The following is a 17,518-nucleotide window of genomic DNA, read 5'->3' on the forward strand; positions in this document are numbered from 1 at the left end:
GCATCTCTGTATTATTTCTTACCACTGCACATGATATAATCTAAAATTATCTCAAAATAAAAAGCTTAAAAAATTTATGAAACAAATTAATCAAATGCAACATGCAGACATAACTCAGATCCTGATTCAAAGAAATCAAATGTAAAAAGTATATATATAAATTCACGAATCAATCAGGGTAGTGTCAATAGACTGATTAGGATTATTTTTTTATAACATGGAATTGCAGCTGTATCAGTAGTTCTGTTAGTCTCAACGACATAACGAATAAAGGTATAATAAATATACAAACATTTTTAAAAGTTCTTATCAGTTAAATATAGCAAAAAAATACAATAGTGCAAAGATAAACAAAAATGGTAAAATATTGATAATTGTTGAAGTTAGGTGATAGGTGCAAAAAGTTCACTGAAACATTCATTCTAAATTTTTTACATTAGAAATTTTCCCTAATAAAATGTTTTTAAAAAGTAAGAACAATAAATAATAGTGGTCTGCATCTATAAATGTCCCAGCTACACAGCAAAATCAAATGCCAAATTATTTGGGGGTAAAACCCAAGCACCAAAGAATTTTCCACAGATAAAGTTCCTTAGAAAATATACAGCGGAATATCAAATAGCACTAAGCACTCAAATAAACAAGCACCAAGCACTAGGAATGAAGGCCAGTAGGAACAAGAGTCAGCAAAAGCAGACCTGCAAAACTTTGGATATTGTTTATGATTCAGGAGATTAAAAAAAGCTTGAAGATAATAGTAGCAAGCAAGCAAAATTTTGAAAGAACAAAAGGAATTCCTAGAAGTAGGAAAAAAAAAAACCATTTGAAATAAAACTCAGTAGATGAGTTAGTTTAACAGATAATTCGAAAGAGCTTCAGAAAAAATTATTGAATTGGTAAACTGAACTGAAGAAATTACCCAGAATACAGACCCAAAAGTGAAAACAATAGAAAATATGAAGGAGTGTAAGAGACATAGAAAATAGGGAAGCCTAATAAATATGTAACGGCAATTCTATAAAGATTTATTAAAGATACAAAAACTCAAACAAAAGAATTCTGATAAACTTAATACATTAAATATTAAGAATGTCAATTCATCAAATCACACCAAAAAATAATGCAATGACAAGCTATGTACTGCTAACAAACATAACTGATAGATTATGTATTCATCAGGACAAGCTACATTATCCTACATTAACAAACAGTATCCAAATCATGACTGAAAACAAAAAAAGATTTATTTCGCACGTTATCAGCTGACAAGAATCATTGTTTATTAATATTACTCTGGAGTCAGTCTGACAGAGGGTTCATATTAATACAAGCTTCCACAGTAACTGATGCATAGAAAGGAGTATGGCAGGCTGTGGAATGGACGTTCAACATTCTGTCTGGATGTGACTTTCACCAGCCAAAGTCACAGGGCCATATCTGACTTCAAGGGGGACAGAGTTAAATTCTAATATGTGCCCAGAAACCAGGAGATGTAGAAAATATGAGAAGAGCCCTAACAAGGCTGGCAAACAAATAAATAAGGAAGAATAAATAAGGAAGTCTCTCAGAAAAATAAAAAGATAAAAATCCCCAACAGGAAGATAACCAAAAGAAATTAACTGAAATTTCACAGAATGCCAAAATGAGCCATTAGCACACTGAATGTCAGAACTGTTAGTTCTTAAACACTGTTAAGTATTTGAATTATGTACTGCCTCTCAAACTGTTAGACAATTGCATTCTAGAATTTCCTTCTCTAGTTATGTAGCAATATGGAAACAAACTAGCAATTAAAGAGTCACAATATTTATTATTTTTTATCTTGGGAACATGCTTGTAATGGGTTGTAACTGTTGTCTATATAAAAGAATGTGATTTCTTTCTGTCTCTGGAATCTCTTAATGATTGCCTATGCACACATCATATTCTGGCTTACTGCTTATCTAATAATAAAACCGTTTTCTTTCTCTTCTAAAAAACAGTAGTCACGATAGAACTGAACAAGGAAAGAGAAAATAACGTCAAAACTGGTGTCCATAAGAAAAAAATACAAAACGTAGTCTCTTCAAAGTTTACTGTTCTGCAATGAGGGTTCCTTAGAAGACCTCATTAGCTCACGTGGAGAGCCAGAACCCAGTGCCTTTGTTTTATTAATGGTAGATTATCTCTCAAATATGATAATACTTGAGTGTTTTTTCTTTTAATAACAGCATGAAGGATAATAATTCAGGAAAAAATACTCAGGACAATTTTCAAAAACCACTTGAATGTGGGTTTCAGCTAAATCAGTACTTAGAAATACTAGTCTCAAATGCCAAATACGAGGAAAAAAAAAAGCTGGACAATGATCTAAGTTTCAATTTCAAGAAGCTAGAAAAAGAGCAGCAAATCAAACTGAAATAATAGAGATTGAAATGGAAATCAATACAATAAAAACACAGAAAAATCAGACAAAGGCATAATTTGGGTTCTTTGAAAAGAGCATAAGTGACAAACCTTTAGCAAAACTGATCAAGACAAATTACATGTCATTTCCTAATAATAGGGACTAGATTAAGCCCTGGGTTTGTTTCTGGTCACTTACTTTTATTGGATAGAAACACAAATTAATAGAAGTAAGGCTGAAGACTGAATTCCTGAGAAGGTCAGCTAGCCTCACATTCATTCAACTGCAAGTTACTTTAAATTGGGTATTCCCAAATAAATATTCTAGTATTTAAAACTGGATAAATGAGAAGGAATAGAAAATGGAACAGACCAAACTGATATATCACTACTACTAAAAAATTTACTCAAATTACAAAAACTAATAAAAACAGGTCAAAAAAAATTCTTTCATAAGAACCAATCAACATTTACTCTAACTCCTGCCCCAAAATCTTTGCTTCACCTAACTAAACAATGACTTCATAGTTCTGCCATCTAAATTCTGCCAATTTGGGGACTCTATTAAAGAAAATATAACATGTGAAAGATCTGTACCCCAAGAGAAGAAACCCTCAGAGGACAATTATCTTCATCAAGTCCATTTAAATCAGTTTCTTTTTTTTAAAATTTTTTAAATTTATTTATGATAGTCAGAGAGAGAGAGAGAGAGAGAGAGAGAGAGAGAGAGAGGCAGAGACACAGGCAGAGGGAGAAGCAGGCTCCATGCATTGGGAGCCCGACGCGGGACTCAATCCCGGGTCTCGATCCCGGGTCTCCAGGATCGCTCCCTGGGCCAAAGGCAGGCGCTAAACCGCTGCGCCACCCAGGGATCCCTTAAATCAGTTTCAAAAAGCAGTATAAGTAATGGCTTCTTAAACCTGTCCCTTAAAGAATCTCTGAAAGCAAGGGAATGAATTGTAACTCCCAAAGGAATAGGAAGGATTTACTAAAATTAGCCCTGTGAGGGCTCAAAAAGCTATGAAGGCTAATGTTTTATCTTCAAAATTTGTGAGAATTTTGCATTCCACTTAAAAAAAAAAAAACCCACAAGTAATGCCTTTTCCCTCCCAAATCTTCACACCATATCTAATCTGTTATTTCTCAAACATATGATTGGCAGGTTCTCAAATCCAGGTTGAGGTGTATAGGTTAAGTTTTCTTTATTACAAATTGGTGGCATATATCTACTCAAATTTTTGTGAATCAAATATCTGTTCATGAACAATTTTTAACAGAATCACTTCACATTAATTATTCTAATAATTACAATTGTGTCAACTCAGTTACATAGGATAATCTAATGGCATTTATATTAAATGCCCAATGTCTGAAAAATGCAAACTATAAATTTTAGATTTCACTTTTAGGTAGAAGTAAACAGCATTACTGAAAAATTACAAATTGCTACAGAATTTTATTTTCTTTTAAAGATTTTCTTTTATTATTTATTTGAGAGAGAGAGAGAGAGCACACGCACGTGCATGCACAAGAAGGCAGAGCAGCAGGCAGAGGGAGAGCTGATGTGGGGATCAATCCTAGCACTCAGAGATTATGACCCTAGCTGAAGGCAGCCACTTAACCGACTGAGCCACCCAGGTGCCCCTAAATTGCTACAGAATTTTAGAGTTTGAAATTAAAATTAAGTATTTCATGTTCTCTGACTAGCTTAAGTGAAAAAAATTTTAAGGGCAACTGATTTATATTCCGGAATAACTTATCCTCAGAATAATGTACTTACTGAAAAAAAGATTTATTAAAAAAGCAATTCATATAGGACATAATAGAAGCACATTAAAACGGAATATGGCAAAGGGCCAAGAAGCAAAAAATATAATCAAATCAATCATACACAATGCACTGAATCTCCTGGCAAAGGCAATCTCCAGAAATTTAATGAAAAAGATATTAAACACCTAAAATATTAGATTTTAAAAGTAAAAGTTTAGCCATAATACATAATTGTTTTAATATAAACAACTTTGCTTAAAGCACTAAATATTTTCACTCTGATTTGTTTTCAAGCATAGAAAATAGAGTATAATTTGAATAATGTATTATTACTAAATTTTTAAATATATCTACCACTATAAAATAGCCTGAGACCCACTTTAAGGATTTCTCAAAGGGTTACATATTCCCTATTGATACCATGATCGTACTATTACAAAATATTCTCTTTGTGATGTATGAAATAAAATGGCCTCAGAGTGTGATCTGAATTCTAATTTTAAAAAAATTACTATTAAATAAAGGAGAGGTTAGAGAGTAGTTAAGAGCTCAGATAATTAAAATGTAAATACTAAATATTATAAAACTGAAATAATTATACATATAAAACTGAAATATTAGAAAATAATTATACAAATAATTATACATTATTCCTAATTTTTATTCTCTTACTTTTCATTTTCTTCTTAAATCAGATGTCAGCATATTTGTGAAAAAAATACTTATAAACCACAATGTTCGTTTCATTGTTCAAGTACTTTATCTGTTAATATTTATAGCACTCAAAAATATTATTGTAAAATGTGTATTTTATACTTTTCCTAAAAATATTACGTTATCAGTATTGCCTAAAAATTGTATACAAGGCAGCAAGCAAACAGAATTTTGCTTGAAACATAATATATTTTAATTCACATAACATTAAGAAAATACTAAAAATATCCCCAACCCTAATAACCCACATCTATCAGCTGATTTTTTTAAAAGATTTATTTATTTACTCATGAGAGACAGAGAGAGAGGCAGAAACACAGGCAGAGTTCGGAGAAGCAGGCTCCCTACAGGGAGCCTGATGCGGGACCCAATTCCAGACTATGGATCATGCCCTGAGCCAAAGGCAGACACTCAACCGCTGAGCCACCCAGGCGTCTGTCCCTCAACTGATTTTCATACTTATACTTCTTTGTGCTTATTATAGTAGGGTCAATAAGTAAATGCTAGCCATGGAAACAAAAGATCTTGTGCTTTAACAAAGGGCTCATAAACAAAGGAGGAAGTACTAAGAATGCTCTTCACCCAATGTTAAGTCTTCACTTCACATATATTATCATTTTCAAGTTTTACTTATTGAATAACCTAGTAAGGCAGCTCATTCATTAGTTATAAAGTACTTAAAATATCATACAACTTTCAAAACTTACTGGTAACTACTGAGATTTTATTATGTGCAGAAACTGCTTCAAGAAATTTATATCTATTTATTGAATACTCACAAAACCCCTATGAAGTAGGTATTACTATTATCTTCACTTTACAAAGGAAAATTGAAGCACAGATAAGTTCAGTAACATGTCCAAGGGAACAAACCTAAGCAGCAAAACGGACAAGAAAAAGTCTGACTCCAGAGCAGTACACTTAGCCCTATCTTATGCTACCTCCCGGCCTTCGTGTGCTCTGCAGAAAATTATAAATCAGATCACATTTGTGGCCAGTGAATTTCTACGTGGGAAAGTTGTCTTATGGTGTATATTTGTTCATCACTTACTAAGCATTAGTAACAAACAGGAAAGTCTCATGGGGGTGGTGTCTGAGAGGAGTCTTAAGAACTACTAGAGTATGCCAGATTCGGAAGATAAAACACATTAAGAAAAATAAGACAAATTGCTAACACATATTTTGCTCTTGCTAATCATGAGTATCTTCTATTAAGGGGCTGTTTCTGCCAGAAATACACTAACAAAAACATGATTATAGAAATAGAAATAAAAAGACATTAAAACCATAATCTTTGTCATTTACAGAACATTTTTAACAGTTTTTTTTTTTTTTTTGGATCTTATTTATTTATCTGAGAGAGCGAAAGAGCACAAGGGAGAGAACCTGAAGCCGACTTCACAGTGAGCAGCACAGAGCCCAATTTGGGCTCAATTCCATGCCCATGAGATCATGACCTGAGCAGAAACTAAAAGTTGGATGCTCAAATGACTGAGCCACCTAGGTGCCCCTTAACAGCTCATTTTATGTAGCTCTGTCACATATTTTTGTTTTTTTTAATTGATATTGATTTTTTTATTACTGATTTTAATTTTCATTACTTTTTTTTAAATACAAGAAATCCTGCAGTGAAAAGACATCTTTTTCTCTAATGAAACAATGAAAGAATAAAAAATGCAAGAAAAAATGTCAAGAGGCATAGAGTTAGGAAGTAGGTCTTATATTTTCGTATCTTGAACCACTGAACATTTGAGATTATTTAGGAAATATTTTTAAATAAACTATACATACTAAATTTGTAAAATTTATTTTGCTTAAAAATTTCAGAGTAATAAATAAAAAAAATATGAGTTTTTAAAAAAACTCTTACATTTGGGTCATTAGCATATTTCTTGTCCAAGAGGAAATTTTAATATCCACCAGTTTAAAATGTGACTTATGACAGGCTTTGTGGTCAGTTTGTGAATTGTCAATAAGCCAAATCACAAGCCATATTTTTTAAATGATATCTTGAAGTGCTATTTATCAACAATAAAGAGTATTAAATATGAACAAAAGATATCCCATCATTGTAGGTGTGGGTAAAATATTATTTATTTAATATTGGTTAATTTAATCACTTGTTTAATACCAGTTATTTATTTAACTGATAACAATTTTATCAAATAGAAATTCCATTCAATAAAAATGAAAATGTAAAATTAAAGTGAAGCCTAAATCTGAAAACTCTTAACTCTTAAGAGGCAAGTGATGGCTTATTAAATAATATGCTAACAGCAATGATTTGGCTTCTTTTTTTAAAAAAAGATTTTATTTATTTACTCATCAGAGACACAGACACATACACAGAGAGAGAGAGGGAGGGAGGGAGGGAGGGAGGGAGGGAGAGAGAGAGAGGCAGAGACACAGGCAGAGGGAGAAGCAGGCTCCATGCAGGGAGCCCGATGTGGGGCTCGATCCTAGTACCCGGGATCACACCCTGAGCTGAAGGCGGATGCTCAACCGCTGAGCAATTCACAGTGAATTCCCTTAGTTCTGTTTTTTTTTTTCCCTCTTTAAATTAATTAATTAAGCCCACTGCTCAGTGGGCTTTTTCAATTTCAGAACTCATTTCCTTAAACTGTGAAATGTTATTGATATGTATTGAAGTCTTTGAGAATTCCTGCACTCATTTTTGTTCTCTCTCTGGAGTTTCTGTTAATCACTGTGGCACCATCTAATGTTCTTGTTATTTTACTGTTAACTGAGTAACATCCCCCCCTGTTTTTAGTATGGTGCCCCCACCCTCAGCAGTGCTTGGTATCCCAAGATAGGAATCCCCTGGTTCCACCTTGCCCCGGGTACATCTGAACTCTGGGCTATGGACAGGTACTCACTGGATTGTGCGGGCAGGGCCAAAGATGCAGGGGAGCAGGACAGCGCCTCTTACACTGGCTTCCAGCTCATTCTTCTACAGCCCTGCCTGTGCTCTGGATTTCAAATGTACGTGGTGCCTTCAATTTCTGACTCTCCGGGGATCCGCAGCATGAACCAGTTTCCTTCTTGGTATCCCCCACGTGAGCCTTTGGTTCCCATTGTGTCTGGTCTGCTAAGCTGACCTCACTTGCCCACCTGCTTTTATCTCTTTCGATCTACCTCTGACTCTGTCAGGACCACTGGAGAGCATCTCCATCGAGAGCGACCTGGGTCTGTCCCCCAGATCGTCTTAACTGAGGAAGATGCTGCATGTGCTTCAGAAGCTGTGCAATAAGGGTGCACGAAGGTCCCCCATGACTCAAGGTGCCCTCTCTAGTCCCCTCCCACACTGAATCTGTGACTGGCCAATGGGATGCTAGCAAGTGCGGGTCAAAGCAGAAGCGTGTGCACGGAGTTATATCCTATGGCTGCTAGGAACTCGGAGACCCCCGGGTGAAGACGCAAAAGCCAGCCTCCTGCAGAGAGAAAGACCATGGGGAGGGAGAAGCCAGACCAGCCAGCGGGGCCCAGCCGCAGCCACAGCCAACCCGACTGCACAGGAGCGAACCCAGTTAACACCTGCAGGAGTGCGTTCTCAGCCCAGCCCAAACCACCGGCTCCACACAACTGTGAACAAATAAAATTATTTTGGTTCTGAGCCATCATTTTTGGAGTGGTTCGTTTTGCAAGTACTAACTGGTAGCGAAGGGGTTACATACACTGGAGTCTTCTTTTTTGTTTCCTGTGCATTTAGGGATCACAGATCAAGGTTATGCTGCCTGGCTTCTCCCTTTCTTAAATCTCCCATTGGTGTTCCCCATTGGGTTTCCCAAACCCCATGGAAGACAGCTATCCCTGGAGCATAGAAAAAGCAGCCTGCAGACTTAGCCCTCCTTCTGTACAGAAGCAAGCAGGAGAAGAGTATAATATGCACCCGAGGGCAAGTAAGCCCAAGACCAGCACAGCTTTTCAATAATGCTCATATTGTAAATGTGACGATCTCATAAATTCACTCATCCAGCTAATTTTTTGTTATATCAACTGGCTCTAAGATTTCAATTGAATATTAGTACTTCTAGATCATTTTTCAGATTTTAAAATGAATATCTAGAATATCAGTATCTAGAAGTATAATTCTGCAAGGCAGGGCAAGAACTACCCAACTAATTATAACCAGATATGCAAAAACATTCAATTGAGGTGACAGAAAGTTTAGTAAAGTCTGTCTTAGTTTGCTTATATCTTGATTTGGAGTAATTTAAGAGATGCATTTTTCCAAAAAAGTAAAATGGTCCTTGGAGAAATAAGGATGTCAGCCAACATTAGGTGACACTATTTTAAATTATTGTTGAGTAAAAGTCTCAAATGTGCTTTCTCCAAAACACCGTTTGTAGTCTCTAAAAAGATGCTGGATTTTTAATTATATATAACTAAATCTACACCTTTTAATCCAATTCATAAAAGAAATCAGAGTACTGACACAAATTCTTTGGTAGAAAAAAAATAATGACATTGTGATTAAAAATTACTAAAAGCCAATCCTACCATAAAAATACCATATACTCTTTGATGTACAAGAGAGTAACTGCTAACAGTGACCATCACCAACTCTAGATTGAAACCTACTAATATATTAAATCTGAACATTTCAAAAGCTCCTTAAAAATCCCTGCTATTTTGCTAGAATTATTGCTATTGTTTATTCAAAATTTATAGATAATTACAAAGCAAATGCATTTTTTCCTAAAAATTTTTGATAAATTCATTTAGTGAAAACATGTATATCAAATACAGTTTTTTTTTTAAAGGCTTAAAACTCTCCAAATAGTTAAGAAATCTTTATGTAGAAATACTAACTTGTCTTCATCAAATTGGCATATCAACAAGTCAAATCAGTTGTCAAATATCATTAGTTTTACTTTATATACATTTAAAAATAAATATCCTGTGCCCTGACTTAGGATTTCAAAAGCAAATTCTAAAGTTATATAACATATCTCAATTTTATTATTCTAATCATGCTAATAAGTTCTATTTTATATGACAAAGGACACTGACTACATGGCTTAACATAAGAAAGATAGGACAGTCAATATGATAGCAATAGTGGCAACATCGTGTTAATTTTGACAAAACAGTCCTAGTAAGTAAGTTCTTAGTAGTCCTCAGAGGCTTTTCAGCAAACACATTTAGGTCTCTACAAATTTAGAAAATATAAACCTAAACCATAATTCTTTATTATGATTTTAAAAGTAAAAAACAGCTAATCAGCCAGAAAATAAATGCCATATCAGGATAAACTACCATAAAAAGACTGTAGCTGTTTTTAATACAATGCTGTCACTCTGCCTTTTTTCAAACATAATTAAAATGCAGAAAAGTATTACTTTATTCATTGCTTTCTTTTTTTAAAACCAAAACAAATACTTTTTTCTGCAAATACTTACCATCCACTCAGATATAATAACATCCACTTTTTCCACAGGAAGGCAAACTTCTTCAATCTTTCCTTTAATTAGTATAATAGTATCTTCAAGTTTATTTAGTCTGAAAATTACCACAAGGAATCAAATTAGTATGTTAAGTAGACTCAGAAAACCAGTCAAATCACATATTCTTGGTAACCGTTACTATTTTGTATGTTCGAAGTTTGATTATTCCCTGAGCACAAGAATTACTTTTTGATCACTGCATGAATGTCCAAGAATGTTTCTGATCAATATGGCAATACCCTGAACAAATATGGAAAACTTCAACCTGAAATGAAATCTGAATTTTATCAGGAATACATGTCAATAAAGTTACTTTTTGTTTTTCTTTAAGGGAGCGGTGGAGAGAGACATATAGACAACAGGAGTACATTTTAAAGCCAAGTAGTATGTCACAGTGGAGAGAGAACTAGAAGCCAGAAGCTCTTTATTTGAACTCGAGATCCTCTTGTAATTGTCAGCTAACTGATCTTCATCAAATTATATCATAATCTTCTGTGTGCTCATGTGTAAAAGAGAATAATACCTGCCCTATCTACTTCACAGTCTATTATGAGAATCAAGTATTTGTGAAAGCAGTACATACATCCTCAGGATATATTTCCTCAAAATATATGCTGCATGCATGAAACCTATCTACTACAATCTTAAATTACTTAAACTTATCCACTAACACTCATTAGGTGTTTTTAAGTGCTTGACCTAAGACCAGCATATATTTTTACACCCTTCGTTTGCAATTTGAAATAAACAACGGAGTTAAGGAGATGATTTTAAAAAGCTAAAAGCAACCTGCTAAGTTTATACCTAGTTAAATAAATATATTCTCAATCCTCAGAGGATGTACGTTTGAACTGTAAAGGATTTTTTTCTGCTAACAAAGGAGGATGCCTTTCCCCAACTTCACTGAAGTCTTATTTACATAAAATTAAATGCATTCATTTAAAGGTAAATTTTTTCGATTTTTACAAAATAGAGATATTTGAGCAATCGCTATCATCTTCAATATTCATAATATTTCTATTCCCTTGCAAATATTCGTTAGAACTCCTTCCCAGAAAATGCTCCTGTTCACAGGCAAATACTGATTTTCTTTCTTTCACTACATATTAGATTTATATTTTGTAGAGTTTCATATAAATGGAATCACAGCAAATGTGTTTTTTGTGTGCAGTTTCTTTCAATAACCATACTTTTTATAGATTCATACATACTTTTGTATCACTAATCCATTCCTTATTCCACTGTGCGAATAAAATAACTTTGTTTATCCACAAACCTGTGGATGGAATTCTAGATTATTTCCAGCTTTGAGTTATAATGAAAAATCCTACCATAAACATTTATGTACAAGTAAAATTGTTCTGTCAAATGAAAGCATCTAACTTTTAAAGAAACTATCAATCTGTTCTACAAAGTACATATACAATTTTACATTGTACCAGCAATGTATATGTACATTTTTGTTGCTTCACATCCTTGTCAATACTTAGTATTAAGTTTTTAGATTTTAACTGTGTGACATCTCATCACTGTGATAAACTGCATTTTCTAATGATCATTTTCCCTACATGCTTATCAGCTATATCCCTACACTGTTTAAATTTTTTGCCCATTTAAAAAATCAATTCAGTTGTATTCTTATTATTGAATTTTAAGAGTTCTTCACATATCCTGATAAAAATCTTCTGAGATTTACGTATAGTAAATGATTTTTACCATACAGTGGCTTTTTAATATTTTACTGGTGTATTCTGAAGAGCTAGTTTTCAATTTTGATAATGACCAATTAATCATTTTTTCTTTTGTGGTTCATTTTTGGCTTACACCAAATCTTTTCATCACCTGTATTCTCTTTTAAAATTTGTTTCCACTTGAGTTAATTTTTCCATATAGTATCATACTCATTTTTCCATAACAATATCTATTGATATTATGGAAAAACCCTTACAAGGGATAGTTTTAACTTTCTTGAAGAAAAAGAATCACTAACCCATAGGGTTACTTTGGTATCTTTGTCAAAAATCAGTTAACCATATATATGTTTATTTCTGGACCTTCAATTCTGCCCCAACGTTTAAATATGCATCCTTATGCTAATACAACATTTTCTTGATTACTATAGCTTTAATTTAAGTAATAAAACCTGACAGTGGGGGTTCCCTGGGTGGCGCAGCGGTTTGGCGCCTGCCTTTGGCCCAGGGCGCGACCCTGGAGACCCGGGATCAAATCCCACGTCGGGCTCCCGGTGCATGGAGCCTGCTTCTCCCTCTGCCTATGTCTCTGCCTCTCTCTCTGTGTGTGACTATCATAAATAGATAAAAATTAAAAAACAACAACAACAAAAAAAAAAACCTGACAGTGTAAATCCTTCAACTTTATTCTTCTTTAAAAAAAAATTATTTTGGCTATTCTAGGCCATTTTTGTTTCCATGAATTTTAGCATCAGCTCTTGGTAATGTACCACACTTTTCAGTGTTGCTATCTTAGACATATTTTATTAAATTTACCCCAAAATGTTTGATGATTTGGATTATACTGTATTAATCCCTTTAACACCATGAAATATCCTTCTTTATTCCTGATAAAGTTTTATGTTTCCTTTGTACGATATTTACAATTCACTTCAAATTTTTAAATGATTTACGTTTCGTTTTTATAACATATCTTCCTCCATTCTTTTACTTCTAACCTATGGTATTTTTTATATTTACACTAAATTTTTTGAAGATATAGATGAGTCTTACTTTTTATCTAGCCTGATAATCTCTTTTAATTGAATCTTTAGAACAAGGACTAGAAACTTATAGCCTTCTAGCCCATGCCCATTTTTGTACAGTTCACAGGCTTAGGCATTGTTAAGAAGGAAGTATGAGTAGCACAAGTGACAGAAGTATGAGTAGCACAAGTGACAGAGACCACAGGTGTCCCACAAAGCTTAAAATATTTATCATCTGGCCATTTAGCACTACATAAACATAGCTAAGACAAGGAATATAGTGAGAAGACCTAGAACAAATAAATGAGGTCACAGAAAGAGAAGAAATAAAAATACAGAACAAATACTTCAATAATGGATGAGAATTTTCTAGAACTGATAAGAAGCATTAAGCCACAGATGAATCTAAAGAATCTAAGACTAATTTCTTTTAAATCCATACATTACAGTACAACTTCAATAAATCAAAAACAAAGACAAAATATTCAACAAAGACAGGTTACCTCCAATAAAAATAACAATTATTCTGACAGGTAACTTCTTAATAGCAACAACAGAAGCCAGAAGGGCAATGAAATGATAATACCAATGAACTAGAGCAGAAGTGAGCAAATTTTTTATTAAATTGCCAAACATGTATTTTAGACTCCAGGCCATAAGGTTTTTATTTTATTTTATTTTATTTTATTTTATTTTATTTTATTTTATTTTATTTATTTTTGGTTTTTCTTTTTTTAAAGATTTTATTTATTCATTCATGAGAAAAGCAGAGAGAGACAGAGACGTAGGCAGAGGGAGAAGCAGACTCCATGCAGGAAGCCCGATGTGGTTGGTACTAGATCCCAGGACCCCAGGATCATGCCCTGAGCCAAAGGCAGATGCTCAACCACTGAGAGCCACCTACATGTCCTGCCATATGGTTTCTGCTGCAACTATCCAAGCATTATTGTTGGATAAAAGCAGCAACAGACAATACATAAAGAAAGGGGCATGGCTGTGTCCTAACTTTATTTATAAAACAGGTGGTTAATCCATGGCTGAGGTTTATGGACTTCCACACTGGAGCATTATCATACCAACCTACAATCGCCATGCAGAGAAAAATGGTGCAAAGTACATTTTTGAACAAACCAACACCATTTTGTTTGACTATAGCCATAAACGCACAATGAATAAAATGTTAAAAGAATTAGTTCAGGAAGAAGGAAAATGATCTGAGATAGTGAACTATGAAAGAATAAGAAAAGAGGATGGACATATGGATGACTTAATACAAAGGATCATGAACCACAGATTTCACCCAGGGTCAAGCTTTACAAACAATTTCAAAAATACAGGCAATTAAGTGGTCCTAATTAGAGGGAGGTCTGGGACATTAAAGGGAGATTCTTTGGTCTTTCCACCTTCATGTTAGGCATGTATTCTTTTCGCCCACAGTAGGTATCATCTCTAAGTAAGGAGCCCCTCTCCACATACTAGATTATTCTCTACTTATGAGTCTCTTGATTGCCAATGTCTTTGAAATTATTTTTTAAAAGATTTTATTTACTTATTAACAGAGAGAGAGAGCCAGAGAGCACAAGCAGGGGGAATGGCAGAGGGAAGGAGAAGCAGGCTCTCTGAGGCGCTTGATCCCAGGCCCTGTGATCATAACCCAATCCAAAGGCAGCCACTTAACTGACTGAGCCACCCAGGCACCCCTATCTTTGAAATTATTAATGAAGCTTAATATTGGGTAACACCTCTGTGCAATCAGGTTTCTGTGAGTCTGACTGGAAAATGTTAGCTCACGATGGTGCTGTTAAGAGAACTCTCATACAGATCCATGAATCACAAAACCTTAGGGCACTTTTTAAGCCAGACTAAAAAAAAGGAGATTCTAATCCTCAGATGGTTACCTAGGTATATATGGTATGAAATAGGAAAACTTAAGAGAAACTGGCCACTAGCTTGACAGATAGGTAGGCAGAGTGGAAGATAGTGAAAAATTCTATTCTCTGGCTGTTATTAGCATGTCTGATAAATGCCAGTCCTTTCAGAGAGGACATAATGGCAAGAGAAAAAAACTAAGAATAGTTTTTCATCTTACTTGAAGGCCCCCTTGTGCTTATATGGCTACTTGGGGAAATGAAGTATCCATTAATAAAGTAATAAACTTTGACTATGTATTATCCTTAAGATGACGCAGGTAGGAGGACAAGGTCCAGAGGCCTCCTGAGTGCTGAGAGTATTTTGTGCAAGAAATAGAGCATTTCACAAGACATACTAGAAAAGCCTAGTGAATCATAATTGGCATGAACAATCCGGAGGATGCATCACTTATTTTACATACAACAGAGTAGAAAGGATGACTTGGGTTGAAGATAGAGTCCTACGTGGTGGTGAACAGATGCTTCTAGGTGGTACAACTAAACTGCTTAGTAAGTAAAAGCTGGGCTACAGTATACCCATGAGGGTAACTGCTCTGCCCTCTTCCCAATGCACAGATGGTCCTCTGAAGCAGAAGGAATGCTGTGAGTGCAAGTAAATTTAGACTGGCTTTATAATAATTATATAATTGAATGTTAATGACAGAGATTATGAAATAGATGAACTCAGTGACTCCTCATTCTTGAGCATTTTCTGCAACTTTGTAATATGTCATCAAGAGACAGTATCTGATTAATTACTAAGAATGGGACTGTATGATATCCTTGATATACAAAAGATAGGAGGGGTCAACAAAAGTAGGAGTAAACAAAAACCAGCTCATTGAGGAGGACAGTTTAGATGGTTTTGGATAAACAGTGTGAAAAAGAGGAATTAGATGAGTTGTCTACTAAGGGGTTAGTAACAAGCTTTGTAGAGGATGGTTCATATCCTAATAGGGTCATTAAGGTCTTTACAGGCTTATTCTTAGCAGAAATTATTGCAGAAAATGGTATAAGAAAGATACCTGAGAAGTGTAAGGCAATGAGATACTGACCAAGGTCAGAAGGTAGACCAAGGAAGAAGTTATAACAGCTGACTCATGATTCATGCACAATCTTTACTGAAGGATATTCAACCCCTGGGTGAATACTCCATTAAAATGCATTATCTGGAATGTTAGAAATATTAACAATACATTTTGATATAATTTTGAGTGTCCAAGTGTTTCATGTTCCTTATAGAAATATTTTGTATTTTATTTGCATATTAATTTGTTTCAGCACCTTGGTAATTTTACTATTATAGGACTTATAGTTTATTTCTGAAGTCCATATTTATAAACAGATTTTAGTGAATAAGAACAGTTTTCTTTCTTCATTTATGATTCTTATAGCTTTCTTTTTATTGCCTTGCAGTACTGAGATCTCCTTTACAGTGTTAAACAGAATGGTGACAGCAGGTATCTTTGTCCTGTTCCTGAACTTAAAGCAAATGCTTTCAATGCTTCATCAAAGTATGAGCTATAGGGCTTGTGGGTTTTTTTGTAGAAAATATATAACATGTTTGGACATTTCTTTTTAGCTCTGGTTTGCTAAAAATTTTAATACATTGATATACTGAATGAATATGGAATTTTATCAAACCATTTTTTCTGCATCTATTGAGATGATCTCAAAAGACTGTTCTGGGTTGATGTTCTTATACTTAACCAACCTTGTATTCTTGGGATAAACTTTACTTTCCAATATATTGCTCAATTAGTTTTCTAATATTTTGATTAAGATTCTTGCATATATATTCATGAATAACTAACCTGTAATTTTCTGTTCTACTGCTTTAGTAGAATTTTGGTAAAAAGGTTATACTGCCCTCATATATGGGTGTTTGATTCTTGACAAAGATAAATAACACTGCAAAGCAGAGAGGAAAGAATGGCCTCTGTAATGAACAAGACTGGGACAAATAGGTCAATTAAACATATTACAAAAAAGCCTTAAAGAAGAATGTTGCTACATGAAAATTGAGAATTTCAGTACATCAAAAGACACTACAAAGGAAAAGGTATGTAAGAGTGAGAAGACATTTGCATTACATAAAACCTATAAAAATATAAAGACAGCCTACAAATAAGAAGATCCAACTCAACAAAAATCTGAGGAAAGATATAAACAGATATTTCACAGAAAAGGAAACTAAAATGTCCAACAATCACCCAAAACGGTATTTAGTGTCATTAACAATCATAGAAATACAGGGATCCCTGGGTGGCGCAGTGGTTTGGCGCCTGTCTTTGGCCCGGGGCGCAATTCTGGAGACCCGGGATCGAATCCCACGTCAGGCTCCCGGTGCATGGAGCCTGCTTCTCCCTCTGCCTGTGTCTCTGCCTCTCTCTCTCTCTCTCTGTGTGACTGTCATAAATAAATAAAAAATTAAAAAAAAAACAATCATAGACATACAAATTTAAATTACAATGAGGTGCTATAAGACCAACTGGAAAAAAATAAACACCAAAAGGCTCCAGTTATACATACCATGAATGAACACTAAAAATGTCAAGCAAAACAAGCTAGACAAA

At 34.3% G+C, this 17,518-nt stretch overlaps 1 protein-coding gene across 2 annotated transcripts in view; it reads right to left on the reverse strand.

Annotated features, from left to right (window-relative positions):
• The window catches only part of PRMT3 (protein arginine methyltransferase 3), a 124,775-nt gene that overhangs the window by 70,590 nt on the left and 36,667 nt on the right, over nt 1-17,518 (reverse strand). For both annotated transcript variants that reach the window (XM_055317790.1, XM_055317791.1), the window contains one exon: nt 10,272-10,371. In XM_055317790.1, coding sequence (XP_055173765.1) covers nt 10,272-10,371 — 100 coding nt within the window. The remainder of the gene's footprint in view (nt 1-10,271; nt 10,372-17,518) is intronic.

Source organism: Nyctereutes procyonoides, unplaced genomic scaffold, assembly GCF_905146905.1.
Source record: "Nyctereutes procyonoides isolate TBG_1078 unplaced genomic scaffold, NYPRO_anot_genome, whole genome shotgun sequence".
NCBI lineage: Eukaryota > Metazoa > Chordata > Mammalia > Carnivora > Canidae > Nyctereutes > Nyctereutes procyonoides.